We start from the raw sequence: 24,361 nt of genomic DNA on the forward strand, positions 1-24,361 counted from the left end.
ACATATGGTGGAAGGCAAATCATATGCATAACCGACAATTTAAAGCACAAGGGAGTTTAATCTATATATTGTACGAAGAAAGCATATAAAAATAACAATTGAAAGACAATAAATTGACATCGGTTTAGAGACACCACATGTAGACTCTCAATTTGGCTTGATAGCAATTTGTATGATATGTCATACCACATGAGGATATGAAAATACCACTTGTAAGTGATCATCTATGCTTAACTGCAGGGACTCCATTTTCCTTTCATTGAGACTACTACACACATGATAAGCTTACAAAGAGTGTTACTCTCAAAGATACCAACTTGTAGAGTAACCTCCCCATAAAAGTGTGCATACAAGTGTTGAATATTTGTAGGAGACACCTAGACTTTAAGGTCAAAATACCACTTGAACGATGATACTCACTCTGTCCCTGAATAAATAGAAATCCTACCTCAAGAATTTGTCTACAAATAAATCAGTCTTTAGGAGGTTGAATGGTCCACTAGCCCATTTATTTTTCTCAAAGTCTCCTCGCAGCATTTACTGTACTCCTTCCCATCTTCCAATCCAGTGTTGAGTTTCGACAGTTTGATGCGAAAGGTCCTAAATGGCTAGAGGGGGGGTGAATAGCCTAACAAAAAAATTATAAAGCACTAGAGCAACTTGTTAGTCAACTAAATGGTGATAAAGTGTTTTGCTCTAGCTCTACTAAAAATGCAAGCCACCTATCCAATTCTAATAGCTATGATCTCTAGTTCACACACAAGAGGGCTAAGTTGCTACTTAACTAATTAGAGAGCTAACAAGAACTAGATACAACTAGCTAGACAACTAACTAGCTAAACTACAACTACCACTACACAAGAACATCAACAAATGTAAATACAAGAGGAGTAGTGGGGTATACCGAACCGGGCAAGTGTCCAATATGAAAACCAATGAGACAAATGACACACTGATTTAACCCGAGGTTCGGTTGCTTGCCAGCAACTTACGTCCTTGTTGTGATGATGCACTCACTTGGTGGTTCACGCGCTAATAGGCACACACAAGCCTAGCCATACACAAAGGCAATGTAAGAACCAACACAAGATGAGGGTACACAAGTCATGAGCATTCCACTAGAGTTGCTTTTGGCGCTCCATCGGGAATCAGCACAAGAACCCCTCACAACAATGCCGGGTGTGGCCATGAATAATCACCAACTTGTGCCAAGACTCCTCCACTGCTCCAAGCCATCTAGGTGGTGTCAACAACCAAGAGTAACAAGAAAATCATAGCAAGAACAATCCCCAAGTGCCACTAAATGCAGTCACTCAAGCAAATGCACTTGGAATCACTCAAACTCACTTTGGATGCACAATCAAGCAAGGGGATGAGTGGGAGAGGTTTGCTTCAGCTCACAAGGATGTATCAATGATCAAAATGTCCAAGAGAGTGAGCCCAAGATGGCAAACATCTATTTATAGAGCCCCTAATAAGGCTCCACTAGCCGTTGTGCCCATGAAGGGCCATCGGACTGAGCTCAGGACTCAAAAATCAAGACCTCCGAACCATGCACTATGGGTCCGATGCCTCCTCGCGACCACTGCTCACGCGCCACGCGTCCTCGCCTTTGAATTCAACTGTGCCGCGCTCCAACAGCTCGATGTCGGGCTCCAGAGTAAGCACCGAACCCAGCGGCCGGACCAACCGCCCCTAGGGTTCAGCGTTGTCTAGTAAGCTCATGTGAGCTGAAAACCACACTGGACTTAATTCGGCCTATACCTCCGAACCAAGCTTCACTGAGTCCGGAGCATTTTGCCTACTCTCTGTCTTGCGATAATTATTTGGGCAACCTCCGGACGTGGACGCCATGGTTCGACGCCCTTTTGGCCTGAGTTCGGCGCTCACCAGCTATACTATTGCGCCCAACTAGACCCTCACTCCATGGTCCGTTTGCCCTGGTCTATCAGGGTCCGACGCCTGCGCACAAAGTACCCTAACTTAGGGTTAGGTACTGGACCCGCAGCCCATGGGCCAGCTACCTATCAACCAGGGTTTGGCGCCCCTAAGTCGCCTCCTTTCAACTTCTTTTGTTCCACCCTTGCTTCCATATGCTAGCACCACTGTCTTCCACCATTTGTGCATGTGTGTTAGCATTTTTTCAAAGCATTTTCAAGGATTAAGTTTGCACACACTAGGTCCTAATGCATATGAATGAAATGACATCACCTAGTGGCACTTGATAACCATTTTTCCCATGATTATTCTCTCTTCATAGTACGGCCATTTATTATAAACCCAGCCACACTCTCCGTAGTGTCTTGTCCGGCAAAATAAAAATGGCCCTATTGCATGTACCTTTGCCTTGAGCCTATTTTTGCTTTTCTCTTTCTTCTTTTCAAATATGTTGGAGCAGTTGATTTACCATCTTGTGGCCTTCTCCATCTCCATGAGTGCCATCTAGCTCCATCACTTGGTTTTGGACCAACCTATCTCAAATCCACGACTAGAGCATAGGGTTAGTCCAATAGGTTTTATCAATTAACCAAAACCAAACTAGGGCTTTCAAGATGTGTGTAGTAAATGCTATAGTTAGTGTGCTATTGGAACAATCACTGATCAGTGTGCAACTACTCTAGTTAACAAAGGGTAGTATGATCTTTTCTCTATCATACTAATCTTTCCTAAACTTGCTAGGAATCTATTTATTCAGGGCCTGAGGGAGTATCATATGATGGTGAGTATCACTTGTGGGTGATATTTGGGGAAATGTATCTACCGTTTGAACTTTAGTACATATAAGATTAACCAATTATAAAATGAGCTATGTGTCGCGTGCTCCTAAACAATTTAAACCATGCAAGTTTGCTCCAAGGGTAAGAGTGAACCGAGCAACCCTACCATATGATTTACCTAGCGTATGCAAAACAAGAATTTAAACGTGCACATGTAAACCTAGGCATAAAAGAAACTGATGCTAACTGAATTTGCAAGAATTTAAATCTAATTACCTAACATGAGAAGGAAAATTGGGATCCGACAGTTTTCACAAACCCACTTGACAATGACATTATCCATCATGATGCACCCCCATGCAATGCATCCCAATTTGCTAAGTCTCCAAATTCTCTGAGGTCCATAGTTTTTACTAACCCACTTTGCAATCGAAGGTGGCAGCATACTTGTGGTTCTTGCGGATCTAGCTAGCTATATTGCTGGTGCGTCGACTGGCTCAACTGGCCTCCTCGATGGCTTTTTTTCCTATAACAGAGATGTGCATACGATACCATCTCTATAAATGGTGGTTAGTAGAGGCGTTGAATCAGTGGGGGTGTCTTGCCCGCCTCTATTTACCCTTTGTGACCAACTCTGTAAACTGTTATTGCTGTAGTATACATAATTGTTCCTTAGCATCCATATGACTTATGTAAACCTGTCTAATACACATCTTGGCACACATGTTAGACCACATCATCTACATTGATAGAAGTGGTGGCGAAGCTATGGGGGAAGCCTCCCCCTTTATCTACTATGGTCCTTGCCTAGGAGCACCGCACAGAACTTCATGACAGCTATTGGTCCAAGTGGCCATTACTTACCGTGGTGGTTATTTCATAAAAAAAGCATTCATGCTTTATTATAGTATAGATTATTACATTGCTGTCTAATTGCTATTCTTTATCTCATTTTGACCGGACTATTTTTTGTGTCTTTTATATTGATTAATGTTTAGACCCAATAGCTCTCCTATATACTCCGTATTACCTCGTGTTTGTAACATTTATATTGATGGTAATTAGCATTGTTCAAAGAATTTTCCAAAGAAGAACCCAATATAAATAACCATTGTTTTATTTTTTGTTTCAAGTTATTGTAACTATATTTTCATCATTACTTATTATTTAAGTCAATAATACACACTTATTGCAAGTTCAAAGAGCTTAACCATGCATGTAAATGAAAATTCATTTTTAATTTATTAGCTCCAATAATATTGAACACATATAGCTTATACAACACACATACATATTGTGCTTATACTCAACATATATAATGAATAGCTATAAAGAGAACTTTCCAATTCAAATTTGCATAAAATAAGGCGGCGGAATCTATGCATCTAAAACATTTGTGTAGGTTAATTATGAGTCAGTCCCATAGCTAGACAGTGAACATATAGAGATAGCGTGCTTTGTATATATAGCAAAACTTATTATTTAGATCAATACACCGGTAAGTAGCTAGAGCTGGAGCAAGTGTATTGACTTAAGTGATAAATAATGTGTGACGCATAATAGAATTACACAATCTTACCCGGCCTGATCGTCCGGGCCACCTGCAGTTCCTTTGTGTGTGTGTTTTTCCAACAACGCTCCTGTCCTGTCTATAAAAGGCTCCTAACTAGATAGTGTGAAGCAAACATCGACAGCTCCACCTCATCGATCACTACTAAGGAGCAAGCTTGTGTCCTCGCGTACGTGTGTGAGTGAGAGAGATGGCTGGTGCGAGAGAGGACGATAGCAGCAGCAATATGGGATGCAGAGTGATCGCCCAGGGATACAAGCTAGGTTGTGGACGAGGAACGTCACGCCGTGGACTACCGGCCTAGTGTCTGGGGTGATTACTAATTCATTAAGAACCCTACACTACCACATACCTATGAAGTACACATATATAGAACTCAAATCACTGCACTACCACATATTTTTCATGGAAATTAATTTATACTTTGATCGTTATTTTACCCTAAAATTTGCGGTTCGTTGAGAATATATTTTGTTGTTTTGAACTGAGAACGTTCTTTCCTGCCGTCATATCTTATTACTACCATATTTGCAATATTATTATTGGCGGCTATATATATAGATCTTCCTTGCTCTCACAATGCATGGTGTGTTCCAATTTAATCATATATACTACAGAAGTCGGTGGAATGGATGAAAGAGAGACGCGATGTAGTAATCAACGAAACCAAGAAGAGCTTATTTTGGCCGGCAAGCACGATGATCCCATGGCTGAAATGAAGCTAATCGATGCAGTTCAGCGTCTCGGAATTTCTTACCATTTCCAGGACGAGATCCATGCGTCACTGCAGAAGCTCAAGCCCATGGAGTTCAGCAATGAAAGCTTCCATGAAATATCCCTCCAATTCTGGTTATTAAGGCAAGAGCGGTACCACATGTCTTGTGGTAATAATAAATCTCTCTCCCCTTGCCAGCGCACACACCACACCACAGCACATATATATTGATTTATATATATATATATATATATATATATATATATATATATATATATATATATATATATATATATATATAGGGAGAGACTATTCAGTAGCCGGCTACAAAATAAGTTATTCTGTAGCCACCTTCATTTACCATAATTTTATATACTAATTTACCATAATGTCAATACATATTTACGATAGTTGGGTTACTATAACACATGGAGATATTTACCATAACGTTATAGTAAACCACTTAGTAAGGAGTTACTATAATTTCGTAAATTAATATAGTAATTATCGTAACTCAAAGTGGCTACAGAATAAGTTATTCTATAGCCAGCTGCAGAGTAATAGTTCTATATATATATATATATATATATATATATAATAATAATAATAATAATTTTCAGCATTTTATATAAATGTTCAAGATTATTATGGTTTCTCTCTTTTTTTGAGAAGGTATTATGGTTTCTCTTAAACCTGAGAAATTAAAAGAAAACCCAGCCCATAACTCACTGATGAAGGCCCGCTGGCTGCTATGAGCGGGCTTGGACAAATAAAACCCTGACCATGGCCCAATATTTCTGTCCTGTGTGGGAGCCTAGGCCTAGACATGAGTGCAAGCATGCTATTGTGAACCGAAAAACTGGTTTGTGGCCAAGCTAGCGTTTTTGTCATGGAACCAAGTATCAGCAGTTTGATGCTTGCACGCTAGTTTGAAACTTTGTACAATAGGCTAGCTACTCCAATGTTGTCATGTTATATCATCTGTTATGATTTTTATACGAGTACTATGTTTAAACATATCTTACCGTATATGGTAGAATTAAAACTTGCACACTTTTTACATACAAGGTATGAGAAATAAATAGTATATTGATAACTAAGAAACCACCGGTTTTTAATTGGACGCCAATGCATGAACCATGGCCTAACCAGTTTGACCTCATGTCGGGCTTCTTTTCCATGTCTATAATATGGCGTTGGTCGATATTGAATATCCTAGTGTGAACTGTGAAATACACCATCATATATAGAAGTGATTACAAACAACAAATATTATGTTTCATAAATAAAGAACTAACTTAAAATAAAATTGCTGTTTTTGAGATGTATTCCAAAGTTTCGTGGACAACCAAAAGAACCTAAATGTCAGCTTGCGTAGTGATGTGCGAGCATTGCTTGCACTAGGCACTCCAAATGAACAATTTCTCATTCAAGCTCAAAGGCAAACTGCAAGTCTTCTAAGATCAATGGTTGACCATCTTGAAAAGCCACTAGCAGATAAAGTACGACATGCTGTTCGAACACCATCTTTCCGGAGGATGAAGAGATTGGAGGCAAGACTATATATCCCTCTATATGAAGAGGATAAAGAGGATTGTGATGAATTGATACTTGAACTGGCTAAACTAGATTTTTATTTGCTCCAGCAAATTCATCGTGAGGAAGTCAAGGAAATATGCGAGTAAGTGCATTGCAGTAAATTAAAAATGTGCTCAATATATACGAACTTGTAGACTAGCACATTCCAATAGTTTTTTTGTTAGCTTTGTTGTCTATTTAGGCTTTTGTAGATCTGAATTGAGAAATAGATTTCCAATAACACAAGAGTTTTTTTTATCATAAAGGTGGTACCATGGCTTGGACTCCCCACGAAAATTATTCTACGCAAGACATAGGCCAACAGAAGCTTATTTTTGGGCATTAGGAGTATACTATGAACCACAATATGCCAAGGCTCGAAAGTTGCTAGCGAAGTTTATAGCAACAATTACACCATATGATGACACTTTTGACAACTATGGCATTTGGGAAGAGCTACAACCATTTGCTGATGTGATGCAGAGGTATGTTATTCTATTTTTCGAATAATCAAATGTCACACAATTGTTGTCCTCCATCTTAAACAAAATTGCTCAATTAACCTGATTGTTATTTAAAAAAGATTTGTAAATTATGTGTGTTTGGCCGTGTAATACTAAAAAAACTATTTGCAATATTTTTGTAGTACTATACGTATCTAAATATGATTTTATCTTGTATTTTTTATTGAACACTCCTATAGGTAAAGATGAAAGCGGACGTTCCGTCCGCAACAGTATACCGTATTTTCCCTCCGTTTTTGTTTTTTGCAGGATAAACGGAAACGGTACCGAAAATGGGACGGGATACAATGGGACCGGGACCGAAAATGGTTGAGCGTTTTTTCGTCCGTATTGTCGGTATCCCGTTTTTGACCGGGATATTTCCGTTTTCATCCCGTTTATTCATTTACCGGGACAAGCGTAGAGGGCATTGAGCCGAGCTGTGCCGTGAGCGGGCGGTCAGCCAGACTTGCTTCTACGTTGTTCGGCTGCATGCAGAACATAACGTTACTCGTAACTCGTGCATGTATGTATTTAACAAAAAAAAAAGAGTCTCGTACATGTATGTATATATATGTATATGTTACGCAAAAACATGTGTCAAATGTCTCTTTTTTCTATGTGCTATGCGTGAAAGCTGCCTACCATAAAAGGGTTAAGCACAAAAAGATTAAGCAAGGATATACACGTGTATTTTAGCAAGTGATGTACACGCAAACGTATCTGAAAAAAATGTTACAAAAAATGTTTAAAAATCATCTTAGCATGATATGTCACTTTATCACAAACATAGGAACAATTTACATCATGCATGCAAGTTAGATCTAATAGGATATGGAAATTAGATCTAATTGGAAGATATTTTACCTATTTTGCTAATATATATATTTCTTCATTCTATTACCTCCTAGAAGGTAATATGCGATAAAAATCATCTAAATTGACGGTTTACATTTATTTGGGAGTACCGTAGCAAGCCCTTTGCTTTGTTATACGTGGCATGTAGTTCCGGCTTAAGTTCCCGCATACCGTTCGTTTCCGTCTATTTTTCGATCGTATTTATTTGTTTTCGCATTACCGTTTATCCCGCTACTGTTTCGGCTCCCGATTGTCCGGCTCCTGCTCCTGTTTTTGTAAAAAATTATGAAAATGAAAACGGTAGAGCTATTTTTCGTACGTTTTCATCCTTACCTATAGGTGGGACATGAAGGAAGCTGAGGGTCTCAATGAATGCTACAGTGTTTTGATCGCTTTATGTTCGGTACTAATATTTAAACCATATTAGTGTTGTTTACTCCAAAGGAATCTCAAGACGTTTGAATTTTCTATTAGGGTTGTTACGATTATATTATCAATATAGATATGTCAAATGTTATAGTTAAAATGTATAAATTCATCTAAAGAAACAATTTATATAAATTATATGTCATGGATCTTAAGAAAATATTAGATAATTTGTTAGTATCATTTATGAGTTGTTAAGGGAATTTTTTTCATGATTGTGAACATAACATATATATATATATATATATAGAACTACTATCCTATAGCTGGCTGTAGAATAACTTATTCTGTAGCCACTTTGAGTTACGATAATTACTATGTTAATTTACGAGATTTACAGTAACTCCTTACTAAGTGGTTTACTATAACGTTATGGTAAATATTCCCATGTGTTATAGTAACCCAACTATCGTAAATATGTATTGACATTATGATAAATTAGTATATAAAATTATGGTAAATAGAGGTGGCTACAGAATAACTTATTTTGTAGCCGGCTGCTGAATAGCCTCTCCCTATATATATATATATATATATATATATATATATATATATATATATATATATATATATATATCCCTCATTCATGTATGTGCACTTGATCTCCATGATGGCACAACATGTATGTTTACTGATCGTTTTAATATATTTATATTAATAGAGGGTAACTTAGAAATATATTTTATAATAATAAATGTTGGTAATTTAGATGGAGGTTTGATAGGATATTTTAAGTTTTTAATAATTGTAGCGCATTAGTTTCACATGGTCCTAGGATGCTAAAAATGATTCATATAAATAAGTAGTTTATTTCTTCACAAAAACCATTGAGATGGTGTACCAAGGACTAGCCAAGTGAAATTACTGTTCAGTATTGTAATTGTGTGTATTTGAGTAAAAATATGAAAGCTCTCTTCTCCTCACAAAAAAAAATTACTAGCCAAGTGCACAAAGGGAATTTTTTATAATGTTTTCTTCCTATTTTGTTGGTCTTTTGGGATATATAGATCAATGAAGTATGTAAAGGCTATCTGACTGAAATTGGCTGGAGAGACAACAAGTACATTCCTCCTTTTGTTGTCTTTGAAGAGAATGTTACAGAAGAAATTCTGAAGTGGATGTCCAAATTTCCACAAATTGTCAAGGATTCATGTATTATATCTCGGCTCATGGATATGACATTGTTGCCCATGAGGTAATTTTCTACTACTTCACTCAAAATTCATAACAGACAGTCAATTGTTAATGCAAATAATAAAATAATAGTGCCAATAATCCGTATTGCGATATCTACATGCATATATTTAGTACAGAATATTTAGAAAAATATTTATATGATAAATATTATTATTGAATTAGTTGAAGAGCACTGTACAATTCATATATATGCAATACACCTAGCTAGAATCAGTCATCCTTTTCGTTTTTCCAGATATTCTAATAACCACAATCTTCTTGTAGTTTGAAACAGAGAGAAACAATGTTGCTACAGCTGTAACTTACATGAAAGAGTATAAGACAACAAAGGAAGAAGCAAGTGATGTGTTGTGGAACTCAGTAGAGCATGCATCGAAGAGTATGAATCATGAGTACCTCACTTGGACTTCAATACCATCTTCATTGCTTATTTGTGTAATTAACCTTGCACGAATGATGGAGACGACGTACAAGGAGATAGACGGATACACGGATTCAAAGCTACTGAAAGAGTGGATATCCATACTCCTTGATTAACCGATTCCCCTCTAGGGTACCATCCTATGAGTGTTTTCATCCATCACAATAATAAAAGTATCTGGTCCACAAAAGCAAATTTGGAATTTGGTTCAAGAGCATCAGTTCTTAATTAGTGGCTTATTTCACTGTTGTTCAATGTTATGGTTCATGTTCTTGCAGTTCTGTGCAAGCTGTGCTAGTGTGCTCTAGTATGTGTTATGTTGCGGCTACTACAATTACTCTGTGTCCAATATAATAAATATCTAGTGATTGTTTAGTTTCCCCTAAAATTTAGTCCCTATCACATCAGATGTTTGGTTATACGTATAAAATATTAAATATAGACTAAAAAATAACTAATTGCACAGATTGCGACTAATTTGCGAGACGAATTTTTTAAACCTAATTAGTCCATGATTTGACAACGCAGTGTTACAGTAAGCTACAGTAAACATGTGCTAATGATGGGTTAATTAAACTTAATAAATTTGTCTAACGAATTACTAAAGACTTCTATAATTTGTTTTATTATTACTATCCGAGCACTCTCATGTGACACCCCAATATGACACCTCTAAATTTTAGTCCCTGGATTTAAATACAACCATAGTACTTATTATGTACCGAGTCCCCTTGCCATATTTGTGTTTATTTGATTTGATTGGATTGGATACACTACGTGTCCTGTTGAATTTTCAGGATGGACGAAATACTAGTTGGCTTTTGGTGGTCACCAACAATAAGGCGATGGTAGATTAGAACACAAGGCCAAATCGATAATCAGACGGCAATACTGAACAAGGCTGCTTTTTTTTTTTGTTTTATTTGAAGAAGAATGTTGCATCTAGGGATGAAAACACTCGGGATATATCCCACAGCATTTCACGTCGTTTTATACATTTGACCTGTTCGAATTCTTATTTTTGAACAAATTCGAAATCAATACCAAATACGATATACCAAATTTGAAAACGGTTAGGTGTTGTGCCAACCGTTTTCTACTTTTCCGGTTTTTACTCCGATATCCCGTTTTTGGCCCACTGAAAGTTTAACCTTAGAAAATTTATATATTTTTCACACAATCTCGAATGAAGATTTTTTTATATAAAAGTTGTTGCTCTCGACGAGATCTATAACTTTCTAGATTTTATTTTTTATTTAAGATCGTTAAGATGTTTAAAAAAGTAAATAAAGTTTTAACAGTATATTAATCGCGTACACACATTTGTTGCTTTAGAAAAATCATATCTTTCTTATATGGTGTCAAATGGAGATACTTTTTATATGAAAGTTGTACAACTTATTACTTGTTATGCATTTGGCCATGCACTTGTTAATTGTTATACATTTTGTCCTATGAGTCAGTATTATGTATTGATTTTTTGTATATTGACCATGTTCAACGTAATCCCGTAAGTTCGTGTTCGTTTTCGTCTCCGATTTTATCGTTTTCACTTTTGCTTTTATACTCCAATGTAGAGGTAAAAAAAGGTCGAGGGATTTTTCGACTGCCGTCCGTTTTCATCACTAGTTGCAAACTGCACTGCACAGCTACGAGGTATACGAAGCGTCGCGAATCGATGGATGGATCTTTTCTAGAACTAGAAGGCGCTGTCATCGCTGGTGATGTCTCCCCACCTGACGTTGTAGTTGGCGGCGAGGTAGTGCGCGCCGACGGGGCCCCTGCTGCCGTAGGGGTAGAGCTCCGGCGCCACCTTCTTGTCCTCCAGCTCCCTGAGCACGGGCGTGAAGATGGCCCAGGCGGCATCGAGCTCGTCGCTCCGGATGAAGAGGCGGCGCTCGCCCTCCATGGCGTCCAGCAGCAGGCGCTCGTACGCGTCGGGGATCTCGCGGCGGTAGCGCTCGGAGTAGAGCAGGTTGAGGTTGCTGCGGTCGAGGCGCATGCCCAGCCCGGGCACCTTGTTGTTGATCTTGAGGTAGATCGCCTCGTCGGGCTGCACCCGGAGCACCAGCTCGTTGGTCGCCTTGTCCAGGTCCGTGCCGATGTTCCGCCGGTACAGGTTGCCCGGCACCCGCCGAAACTGCACCCGGATCTCCGCGCTGCAATGCAATGCATTCCGGTCAGTATTTTACAGATCAACTTGCTTGCTTTCAGTTCAGTTCAGCAGCAAGAATGCACCGTACCGTCGTGTGTGCAGCGCCTTGCCGGCCTTCATGAGGAACGGCACGCCGTCCCAGCGCGCGTTGTCGATGAAGAGCGCGGCGGCGGCGAAGGTGGGCGTGACGCTGCCCTTGGGCACGGTGGGGTCGTCGGCGTAGCCCGGGTAGGACCTGCCGCCCTTGGAGTGGTCCTTGTACTGCCCCACCACCACGTCCTCCAGCTTCAGCTGCCGCATCGACCGCAGCACCTTCACCTTCTCGTTGCGGATGTCCTCGGCGTCCAGGCTCACCGGGGTCTCCATGGCGAACAGGGCCAGGATCTGCACCAGGTGGTTCTGCATGATGTCCCGGATGATTCCGTAGTTGTCGAAGTAGCTGCAGACAGACATTCAATCCAACGCCATGAGCTCATGATCGGTTGATCGACCTTCATTGTTTAAAATTGTACTGAACAGTGAACACTGAGTTTGCAATGCATGCATGAACATGATGAACTGAAGAAGGCATTGCAGAGTGCAGACAGACCCGCCTCGACCCTCGGTGCCGAAATCTTCAGAGAAGATGAGCTGCACATTTCGGATGTAGTTCCTCGACCACAGCGGCTCGAAGACGAGGTTGGAGAAGCGGAGGACTGAAAGATTCTCAACTAGTTCCTTGCCCAGATAGTGGTCGATCCTGCAGATCGTTGCAATTATTGTTCATTTCGTACGTTTAGTCCAAGATAAAGTGACGATCAGAAACTGTTCGTCATATGCATCACTTGCCTAAATATTTGCTCCTCGGCTAAGTACTTCTTCAAGGACCGAGTGAGTTCGCCTGAGGACTCCGAGTCGCGGCCGAATGGCTTCTCCACTATAAATCTCGTCCACCCGCTTGAAGATGACGCGGTACGGCTAGCGGATCTTACGACATCCACAAATATGTTTGGTGGGATCGACAGGTAAAACAGCCTGTTCGGTAGCCTGCCTGCCTGACGACACACACACATAGAGTGGCCATGCATGAATTCTTCATAAGCATTAGCATGGTCATTTCACATTGGCACAGAAAGCAGCATCTTCTGACAACCTTAATTAGAGGCCAACTCAGGTGATGTTATGTTGGGATTACCTCTTTTTCTTTAAGCTTTCTGTCTAACTCAGCAAACCCCTCCTCTGAGTTGTACTGCCCAGACTGGTAGAAGCACCTCTTCAGAAACTGTTCCATCTTGTCACCGCAGTTCTCCCTTTCAGTCAGACAGTCATTCATCAAATAGAGTTTGCATCATATTCAGAATACAACTTTCATTTGGTGATTATGAATAATGTATACAAAACCCAGTGTGAGTTTCGAAATTAGTTGGAGGCTCGAGAAGCTTAAACGAATTACAGTACATCGCAGACTGAATCCTGAACTGCATTCCTATTCCTTTTTTAATGACAAAACTACTAAAGCACATTTGAACGCGAAGCTAGTAATGCAATGCCACAGTACAGAGCACCATTTCCCCTATTTAGCCAGCCAATCAGATAACTGATGGTAACATAAAAACTGAGGCATGGCGAAAAATTCTCGTGTACAAATCACACAGCAAGAACTGAACCGTTCAAGTGTAGCTACGCCGAATGAGTAAATAACAGTGCAAAATATGTGAACAGACAGTACCTTTTGTCGATTCGACACGTCAGAGTCGTGCTGATCATGTTCCTGAGCTCTTCGTCGCTCATCTTGCTACGGGCATAACCAAAAACTGTAAAATGCTGCACTGTCCATGGTTACTTGTCTGAAACTCCAAAACAGGCAGGTTCACAGCCGAGCAGCAGAGCAAGCTCAGTGACGACTGACGAACCTCTGGAAGGCAGTCCTCGTAGAACAAGGCGAAGAGGGCCGGGAAGATCTTCTTCTTGGCGAGGTCGCCGGAGGCCCCGACGACGGTGATGCTGACGGTGCTCCCTCCCTGATACCCCTGTGCTCCATCTCCCGTCGGCATCCCATCTAGCACCTCTGCAGCAAGAAAGCAAAATAATCCTGCATACAGTCAGCCATCACGCTCGCACATACAGTAGCTACTCCAACGGCAGGCGAGGCGAGCGATACCATTGCTGGTGCCGAACGAGGCACTGATCTGCGGGCGCCCATTGGAGGACCTGGCCCTGAGAGGGCACGTTCTTCTAGTTCTAGGGACGACGATCCTGAGAGGCGAGCAATGGTGGAGCGGCTGCCTCGTCGTCGCTGCTGCTGCCTCTCGTGGGTGAGCTGAGACTGAGAAGGCGGGCGGGTGGAAGCTCAAGGCCGCCGTGGCGGCCATCGCATCAGTGGAGCGGGAAGGGATGGCTGCGAGCATTAGTCCGTTTGGATCGACCGGAGAGATGGTAGATTTGGATATCGATTTTCAGGGATGGACGTTGATGTTCTTGGCGAGTGCTTTGTGAACAATGGTGACAGTTGGAGGTTGTGGTCCAGCGATAAGTGGTCACGGATAATGCGTCCTCCAAGATATTTCCTTTTTGGGAAAATTACGTTCTAGTCCTTGTTCAGTACTCCAATTATGATTTTGTCCCTATTTTTTAACTTTGTGTTTTTGTCCTTGTTATTTTGAACTGAACTGTCCGTCTGCCCCTGCTTTGGATGTCCATCAGATGCCCATTGAATAGATGAATTAAAAAATTCCAAACCCGAAGAGAAAAGTCCAAATGCCCATGACCCCTTATCCCTTTCTGGCTGTTTCTTAACTCCACCAAGACACCGACGCCATCGTAGAGGGAGCGGGTGGCACGGTTCCAGGCGGCGGAGCGTGCGGCGGCTCGAAGCAGCGTCGGCATTAGGGCGAGCGAAGTAGGTGCGGCATCGAGGCGACGTGGGCGCGAAGCAGCCCGGGACGCGGGGGCGGGCGTTGCGGCATTAGGGCAGGCGGCGGCGGTGCCTGGCCGCGGCTGCCGGCGGCGCCTGGCGACGTGGACGCGGAGCGGGCCGAGGCACAGGGGCGGGAGGAGCGGCATCAGGGCGGGCGGAGCGAGCGGCTCCGGTGCCTGGACACGGCTCCCGGCGGCGCTTGGCCGTGGCTCCCGGTGGCGGCTGGTAGCGGGTCTCCGCGCCGCCTCCTCCCCTCCTTCCTCCGCTCCTCCTCCACACGCAGGCTCCCATGCCCGCCTCCTGCTGCCCCGCTAACGGCGCCGCACCTGGCCACCGATGGGGCCACCCCGAGCGTCGTCGCGCGCCTCATGGGCCTGGAGTCCTGGCCCGCCACCGTCGCGCCGCCCAGACCGCAGAAGCAGAGGAAGGTGGAGGCGTCGCGTTCAGATGGCGCCGCCGACTCGGCGGTCATGCTGGTGCTGCCTACGACCCAGAGTCGTCGCCCTCCCGCACCCACGCATGCTCCGACGGCGAGGAGCCACCATGGGGCCAACCTGTCGGCTCGTGCACGCGGCCGCGGCCAAGCTGCTGGACCCGGGCGCGCGCGCAGGCGCCAGAATGGCACTTGCGTACGCTTGCTCTTCCCCGCAGCACCGCAAGGATGGCCACGCCGGTGCCTTGCTTCATGGCTCATCAGGAATGGCCGACGACTTCCTGTGTTGCTCTGACAGCTTGCCCTTGGAGCATTCCGCACGGCTATAGGTATAGCCTCCTGGTCTTCCCGCGGAGACAGATTGCGACACCACCACTGTCTCGCGTAGGGACGGCCATTGTTCCACCAGCAATGCCGATGCAGCGATCAGTACCAGCACGGTAGTGTTGCCTATAATGGATTTTGGTGATGAAAATAGGAGCAAACGGGGCTATGATATGGAAGCCAAGCACAAGGAGAGTAGAGTAAGAAATGAGGTAATGCGCACTTATGCCAGGGTTAGATCGAGCGGTGCTGCCATTCAAACTGGAGATGAGAGGTTGTTGAGCAAACGGGCAACACCTACTCGGCTGGAGGTTTCTGGGATTACAGAGTCTGGGGGCTTGCTGATTCGACACGCCTAGTTGGACGCGCTCTGCCACTAGGAAGGTTGCACATGGTGGTTCTGGTCCAAGAAGAGAGTTCATGGGATCGATCACTGGACAAGGGAGCAGGACCCGCAGGGATTTGTACAACCAAAATGGATTACCATCCACAAGTAGGATTTCAAGCAATGGATCTGCACTTAAAAGGGGATCAGGGAGGAAGGTGGGGAATGATAGGGCAATCAGTCACAGGGAGGACAGAAATGTAGTTGCCTTTACTTCTAGATCATCTATAAAGCCAGTGGCCAGAGCTTCGTCGCGGAGCAATATATCGAAGAGTGGATCCCCAAGTAGACTAGCACCTGATACAACTCAAGGACATGGGTGCCGGCTCCTGAAAAATGATATATGGAAGCTTCACCATCTATTATGTCTACTTCTGAGAAAGGTGAATTTAGCAGGCTGCTGAAAGCAAAAATCAATGAGCTTGGCATGTCGGATAGGATTGAGTGTACACATGATTCACCTTCAGGAAAATTGCTCGTACCTTTGCTGCAAAATCTGATTTTGCCCTTACAAATGACATGAGCACTTCAATCTCCCAATGTAGCAACTACTCTGGTGTGTCAGCACCCTTCAGTTGCAATGGAAATGTTGACTCCGTCAATCGAGAGCATTGTATATTCTCCAATGCTCAATCACCCAATTTTCAGAAATGTATCAGGTCAGTTTAGAGGCCAGGACCCTTCTTTACTGTTAGTCTGTTACCACTCATTATTTCAGAACTTATGACTTGTTTCTATAGTAAATGCTGCTATGGTCGATCATGATGATTCACAACTGTCTTTTTATTCATGTCATTCTCTTTTCCAATTTAGTTAGTAAATACATGGTGTAGTTTTAGTGCTTGTAGTGTTACATGAACCAACTTGTATGGCAGTTACTTTTGCTAAAAAAACATGTATTGTATGACATTCCTATGTGGTAAGGTACTAAGGTTATCAGTGCATGCATCTACTTATACAGTTTGTTAACCGATGTTCTACATGCATTGTTATACATTGAAGATTTTTGGTCCCGCACAAAAGATTATATCAAAATATTTCTTATGGTGTTACATCTGTCATCATTATGAACCTTTTGGTCCCAAAATTTTGAATATTTATCAATATTAAATCTGAGTTCAAATAATTACAAGTTGTGCCAAATATGTTTGACCAAATTTAATCAATTGTCAGCATACAATAAAAAAGTCTAATTCCAAATCAGGGTAAAATCACAATTAGGCATAACAAATAGGGGCAAAATCGCATGGGCATTCATATCCTTTTGTACAAAGTTTAACACCATTAGGGGTGGATGACAGTGAAAGATCCTAATGGCTAGAGGGGGGTGAATAGCCTAATAAAATTTCTACAAAACACTTAACAAAATAGTTAGACAATTATGAGGCGAAGTAAGTGTTGCACTAGCCTACTTAAAATGCAAGCCACCTACCACAATTCTAATTTAGATAGTGTCGATTCACACAAGAGCTATGACACTACCCTATGTTAGTGTGCTCTCAAAGGCTAACTAAAGAACCACACCAACCAACCAAGCAAGCTCTCACAACTAGCTACACTAAAGAGCTTGTCAACTAGTTTGCGGTAAAGTAAAGAGAGTGATCAAGAAGGTTATACCGCCGTGTAGATGAAAGAACCAATCAAACACAAGGATGAATAACAATGAAGACCAATCACCTCAGAATCAATGATGAACACAATGATTTTTTACCGAGGTTCACTTGCTTACCGGCAAGCTAGTCCTCGTTGTGGCGATTCACTCACTTGGAGGTTCACGCGCTAATTGGCTTTACACGCCAAACCCTCAATAGGGTGCCGCACAACCAACACAAGATGAGGATCATACAAGCCATGACCAATCCACTAGAGTACCTTTTGGTTCTCCACCGGGGAATGGTCAAGAACCCCTCACAATCACCATGATCGGAGCTGGAGACAATCACCACCCTCCGCTCGACGATCCTCGCTGCTCCAAGCCGTCTAGGTGGCGGCAACCACCAAGAGTAACAAGCGAAATCCGCAGCGAAACACGAACACCAAGTGCCTCTAGATGCAAACACTCAAGCAATGCACTTGGATTCACTCCCAATCTCACAAAGATGATGAATCAATGATGGAGATAAGTGGGAGGGCTTTGGCTAAGCTCACAAGATTGCTATGTCAATGAAAATGGCCAAAGGTGTGAGCTTCAACCAGCCATGGGGCTTAAATAGAAGCCCCCACGAAATAGAGCCGTTGTACCCCTTCACTGGGTACAGCACGGGGTGACCAGATGCTTCGGTCCGATCGACCAGACGCTGGCCTTCAGCGTCCGGTCACGTGATTCACGCCATGTGTCCCCCGCTTCAAATACTGTTTGCCTGATCCCAACGGTCAAGAGATGACCAGACGCGTCAATTAGAAAGTGACCGGACGCTGGACCTTAGCGTCTGGCCATTTCTAGTAAGGTTCCAAACGTGGATTTTCACGACCGGACGCGTCCGGTCATGCCTGACCAGACTCACCCAGCGTCCGATCACTCATCATCTCCTCTGTGCACCTCACGTTAGCGTACGTCAGCACTGACCGGACGCACCTTGCTAGCGTCCGATCATAGAGCGACCCAGTGTCTGGTTGTTTGACCGACGCTAGCATCTTTGCTGATACATCTGACCGGACACGCCGGTCCAACCGTGGCCAGCGTTCGTTCACTCCTAGTGACCTCTGTCTTTTCTATCTAGGGCGCCGGTGGAGTTTCTTACCCTTGCTCCCAAACTTCACCACCCTTGATCAAATGTGCCAACCACCAAGTGTATCACCTTGTGCACATGTGTTAGCATATTTTCACAAACATTTTCAAGGGTGTTAGCACTCCACTAGATCCTAAATGCATATGCAATGAGTTAGAGCATCTAGTGGCACTTTGATAACCGCATTCCGATACGAGTTTCACCCCTCTTAATAGTATGGCTATCAAACCTAAATGTGATCACACTCTCTAAGTGTCTTGATCACTAAAACAAAATGGCTCCTATAATTTATACCTTTGCCTTAAGCCTTTTGTTTTTCTCTTTCTTCTTTCCAAGTCCAAGCACTTGATCATCACCATGGTATCATTATCATCATGCTATGATCTTCATTTGCTTCACCACTTGGAGTGTGCTACCTATCTCATGATCACTTGATAAACTAGATTAGCACTTAGGGTTTCATCAATTCACCAAAACCAAACTAGAGCTTTCAATCTCCCCCTTTTTGGTAATTAATGACAACCCTTATATAAAGATATGAAATAAAATTCATTTGAATCCATGTTGCTTGCCCAAGCATATTTACCATGTGTAAAAGGATATGGACAAGTTTCATGAACTCTATATGGTAGCAATTGCTCCCCCTACATATGTGCTAAGAGTTTGGATTGTAGCTTGCACATATGCTTAGATAGGAAATATAGGAGTCAATGTCTACCACATGATGCTAAAGTATAAAAGATGGACCTTTGAAGCGTGATACCAATCGGAGTGCACCAATATACCATCCTTAGCACCATGGTTAGATCAATACCACTTAGAAATATTTGGAAATGAAAGTTATCTAGTGATTTCATTTCATCATTCAATCTAACAACTAGCATACATCACACAAGCATGAACTTATGCCATGCAAGCAAACATATGAAATGCACATTCTAATGCACCATACAAGTTTATGAGCTTGCTCCCCCTACTTGTGTGCTTAAAATTTTAGTTGATCCCTTTCCTTTGTATCTCTCCCCCTATGTCATATATCAAGATATCTTTATGTTTCTCTCCCTTTATGATATTTCTTCCCCTTTTTCACTATCTTTGTTTCTCTCCCCCTTTGTCATCAATGACCACAAAGGTTCAAAATATAGATAGTATTACTTGTAGGGTCGAGATTATCAATGTCAATCAATGAGGTGAGGATCATTTTCCCAAATTTGGTCCAATCTAGATTATTTGCCAAAGATATTTAACTCGATTTGATCCAAGGACAAGCTTCTTCACACCTCCAAATAAGGGTTATCTTATACCATGTTGAGTTAAACACTTAGAGCTCATTTTCTAGATCAAACACTAGGTTTACAAGCCCATAAATATGTCATATGCTATCACTAGATCAAGTCAAGCATAGAAGCAATAGTGAAACCATATAGACATCAAAATCATTTGATTTTCATGAATGAGCCTAATAAAATAGAACCACTTGAAAGGTCCTAATAAAATTGAAAATGTGACTAGATGCACTAACCATGTCCTCAGCAAAGATGTATGTCATGCCAATCAATTTTTACCTTGGATTGCTCGAAGGAGAGGCATGTCATATGAGAGGGGGTGCATCAACACATATTTGAGAAATCTAATATGTTCAACTCATTCCTTAGCTTACAAAACCTTTTCTCATCCAATGGCTTGGTGAATATATCGGCAAGTTGATCTTCGGTGCCTACACTCTCAATGCAAATGTTCCCTTTTTGTTGGTGATCTCTTATGAAATGGTGGCGGACATCTATGTGCTTAGTTCTTGCATGTTGAACCAGATTGTTGGTTAGCTTGATTGCACTCTCATTGTCACATAGCAATGACACTTTCTTAAACTTGATTCCAAAATCACTCAAAGTGGCCTTCATCCAAAGTACTTGAGCACAACAACTACCGGCAGATATGTATTCGGCTTCGGCGGTTGATAATGCAACACTATTTTGCTTCTTTGATGACCATGAAACAAGTGATCTTCCCAACAATTGACATATGCTAGAGGTGCTCTTCCTTTTAACCTTGCATCCCACATAATCTGAGTCGAAGTAACCAACTAGCTCAAACTTTGCTCCTTTGGGATACCATAAACCAACATTTGGTGTATGCTTCAAGTACCTCAATATTCTCTTTGTAGCCTTCAAATAACTTTCTTTTGGTGAGGCTTGAAATCTTGCACACATGCATACGCTAAACATGACATCCGGCCTTGATGCGGTCACATAGAGTAGGCTTCTAATCATAGACCGATACAATTTTTGATCTACCATATTGCCACTTGCATCACTATCCAAGTTGCCATTGGTTCCCATTGGTGTGCTATTGACTTTGCTATCAATCATGCCAAACTTCTTGATCATGTCCATGATGTACTTGCCTTGACTCACAAATGTACCATTATTTAATTGCTTGATTTGAAGACCACGGAAGTAACTCAATTCTCCAATCATGGACATCTCAAACTCATTAGCCATCATCTTTCCAAACTCATCACAAAATTCTTGATTGGTTGATCCAAATATGATGTCATCAACATAGATTTGCAATATAAATAGATCTTTTTCCAATCTTCTTGATAAAAAGAGTGGTGTCAACTTTGCCCATCATGAACCCTTTAGAGAGGAGTAAGTCCCTCAATCTCTCATACCATGCTCTAGGTGCTTGCTTTAAGCCATACAATGCCTTCTTCAACTTGTACACATGGTCGGGCTTCTTATCATCTTCAAAACCGGAAGGTTGCTCAACATATACTTCTTCATTGATGTAACCATTGAGAAATGCACTCTTAACATCCATTTGATAGAGCTTGATGTTGTGGGCATAAGCATAGGCTAGCAAGATTCTAATTGCTTCTAATCTAGCAACCGGGGCATATGTTTCTCTGAAGTCAAGACCTTCAACTTGAGTATAGCCTTGTGCTACCAATCTTGCTTTGTTCCTTACTACTATCCCATCTTGATCTTGCTTGTTTCTAAAGATCCATTTGGTTCCAATCACATTGTGTCCCTTTGGTCTTTCTACCAACTCCCATACTTGATTTCTTGTGAAGTTGTTTAGCTCTTCATGCATAGCATTGACCCAATCAACATCCTTCAAAGTTTTATCTATCTTCTTTAGTTCAATGGATGACACAAATGAGAAGTGTTCACAAAATGATACCAATCTTGATCTTGTTTGTACACATCTAGAAATAACACCAATGATAGTGTCCAAAGGATGATCTCTTGCAACATTGGTTGGTTGGAGGATTGGAACTTGATTGCTTACACTTGCTTGATCATTGGGTTGAGATGATGTACTAGCCACTTGATCTTGTTCATTGTCATGAGATCTACTTGCACTAACTTGATTTGTATCATCTTGCACATTTGAGTTAGAGAGCACTTGCACTTGATCATCTTCATCATCATTCGCTTGCCTAGGCCTCAATTCACCAACATCCATGTTCTTCATGGCATTTGAAAGTTGAATGCCTCTAACATCTTCTAAGTTCTCATTCTCTACTTGTGAACCCTTGGTTTCATCAAATTCAACATCATGAACTTCCTCAAGAGTACCATTATCTAAATTCCAAACTCTATATGCTTTGCTTGTGGTGGAATAGCCAAGTAGGAATCCTTCATCACATTTCTTGTCAAACTTGCCCAATCTTATGCCTTTCTTTAAGATATAGCATTTGCAACCAAAGACCCAAAAATATGTAATGTTGGGCTTTCTACCATTTAAGAGCTCATATGGTGTCTTTTCTTTCAATCGGTGACAATAGAGGCGGTTGCTACAATAGCAAGCTGTGTTGATAGCTTCGGCCCAAAAGGATTGACTCACATTGTACTCACTAAGCATAGACCTTGCCATATCAATGAGTGTTCTATTCTTCCTCTCAACAAGGACATTTGATTGAGGAGTGTACTTGGCCGAGAATTGATGTCTAATTCCTAATTCATCACATAGCTCATCAATTTTAGTGTTCTTGAACTCACTACCATTGTCACTTCTAACTCTCTTGATGGTTGTTTCAAATTCATTGTGAATGCCTTTGACAAATGATTTGAATGTTGCAAATACATCACTTTTGTCCACTAGAAATAATACCTATGTGTATCTAGTGTAGTCATCCACTATCACAAAGCCATATTTGTTACCATCGATACTAGTGTATTGTGTTGGCCCAAACAAATCCATGTGCAATAACTCAAATGCTTTACTAGTGCTCATCATGCTTTTCTTAGGATGGGTGTTTCCAACTTATTTGCCAGCTTGACAAGAGCTACAAAGCTTATCCTTTTCAAACACAACATCTTTCAAGCCTCTAACCAAGTCATGCTTAACCAATCTATTCAATTGTTTCATTCCAACATGACCAAGCCTTCTATGCCATAACCAACCCATGCTAGACTTAATGAACAAGCATGTAGATAATTTAGCTTCACTAGCATTGAAATCAACCAAGTATAGATTTTCATATCTAAAACCTTTGAAGATCAAGTTAGAGCCATCTACATTTATGATCTCTACATCATCTACTCCAAATATGCATTTGAATCCAAGATCACACAATTGAGCCATGGATAGCAAATTGAAGTTCAAGCTTTCTACTAGCAACACATTTGATATGCTCATGTCATTGGATATTGCAATCTTACCAAGCCCTTTGACCTTGCCTTTGCCATTGCCACCAAATATGATACTATTATAACCATCATTTCCATTGGTGTTGATTGAGTTGAACATTCTTGCATCACCGGTCATGTGTTGAGTGCACCCACTATCAAGAACCCAATGCCTTCCTCCGACTTTATAATTGACCTACAAAAGAAGATCAATTCTTTTTAGGTACCCAAACTTGTTTGGGTCCTTGAAGGTTAGTCACTAGGCTCTTTGGTACCCAAATGGCTTTCTTCTTTGAGCCCATCCATGGTTTACCAATGAACTTAGCCTTCACACCATTTGTACCCTTAGTAAGCATATAGCATGAATCAAGCTTAATAGAGGATACATTAGCATTTTTGCTCTTGTTTTTGCATTCTTGCTCTTTATGACCAACTTGCTTGCAACTAGTACAAAACCGACCATTATTCTTCACAAAACTAGTCTTGTGAGGAGCAAAGGTCGCCATGCCTTTTTTGGGGGTATAGCCCAATCCCTCTTTGTAGAGAAGCTCTTTGGCTACCCAAGCACATAAGCAAGTGATCCTCACCACCATAAGCTTTAGCTAAGGTGTGAGTGGGCTTATTGACCTCCTTCTTGAGGTTCTCATTCTCAACCACTAGTGAGGTGTCACAAGTGAGACCATCACTACTAGATGAGGAGAAAGTGGAAGTACTACAAGAAGGGTTAGTAGAAGCAACAATGATAGGCATAGATAATGATTCATCAATTATATCACAAGTTAAACCTACATTGCAAGTTTCAACATGCTTCTTTTTA

General features: G+C 41.6%; 1 protein-coding gene and 2 pseudogenes across 2 annotated transcripts; 2 read left to right on the plus strand and 1 right to left on the minus strand.

Annotated features, from left to right (window-relative positions):
• Positions 1 to 4,477: 4,477 nt before the first annotated feature.
• On the plus strand, positions 4,478 to 10,116 carry LOC136463892 ((+)-delta-cadinene synthase isozyme XC1-like; annotated as a pseudogene).
• A 1,401-nt stretch (positions 10,117 to 11,517) lies between these two features.
• Positions 11,518 to 14,606, minus strand: LOC136494660 (glucose-6-phosphate 1-dehydrogenase, chloroplastic-like). 2 transcript variants are annotated; one of them, XM_066490834.1, is made up of 8 exons: positions 14,281 to 14,606; positions 14,033 to 14,211; positions 13,849 to 13,943; positions 13,315 to 13,429; positions 12,969 to 13,174; positions 12,730 to 12,879; positions 12,229 to 12,579; positions 11,518 to 12,144 (listed from the first exon to the last, which is right to left on the minus strand). In XM_066490834.1, the coding sequence occupies exons 1-8, from the start codon at positions 14,525 to 14,527 to the stop codon at positions 11,685 to 11,687; spliced, it is 1,803 nt and encodes a 600-aa protein (XP_066346931.1). In that variant the 5' UTR covers positions 14,528 to 14,606; the 3' UTR covers positions 11,518 to 11,684. The 2 variants fall into 2 exon arrangements, with proteins under 2 accessions (XP_066346931.1, XP_066346936.1); XM_066490839.1 differs by having other exon boundaries at positions 11,519 to 12,144; positions 14,033 to 14,187.
• Positions 14,582 to 16,898, plus strand: LOC136463903 (uncharacterized; annotated as a pseudogene).
• The last annotated feature ends 7,463 nt before the right edge of the window (positions 16,899 to 24,361 follow it).

Source organism: Miscanthus floridulus, chromosome 1, assembly GCF_019320115.1.
Source record: "Miscanthus floridulus cultivar M001 chromosome 1, ASM1932011v1, whole genome shotgun sequence".
NCBI lineage: Eukaryota > Viridiplantae > Streptophyta > Magnoliopsida > Poales > Poaceae > Miscanthus > Miscanthus floridulus.

Bases quoted from the DNA above. Each gene is read 5' to 3' on its own strand.
- LOC136494660 (XM_066490834.1), bottom strand. From the start codon at position 14,527: ATGCTCGCAGCCATCCCTTCCCGCTCCACTGATGCGATGGCCGCCACG. The intron at 14,212-14,280 runs GTATCGCTCGCC...GACTGTATGCAG, and splicing joins CTCGTTCGGCACCAGCAATG to GATTATTTTGCTTTCTTGCT. The intron at 13,430-13,848 runs GTACTGTCTGTT...TCTGACTGAAAG, and splicing joins ACGTGTCGAATCGACAAAAG to GGAGAACTGCGGTGACAAGA.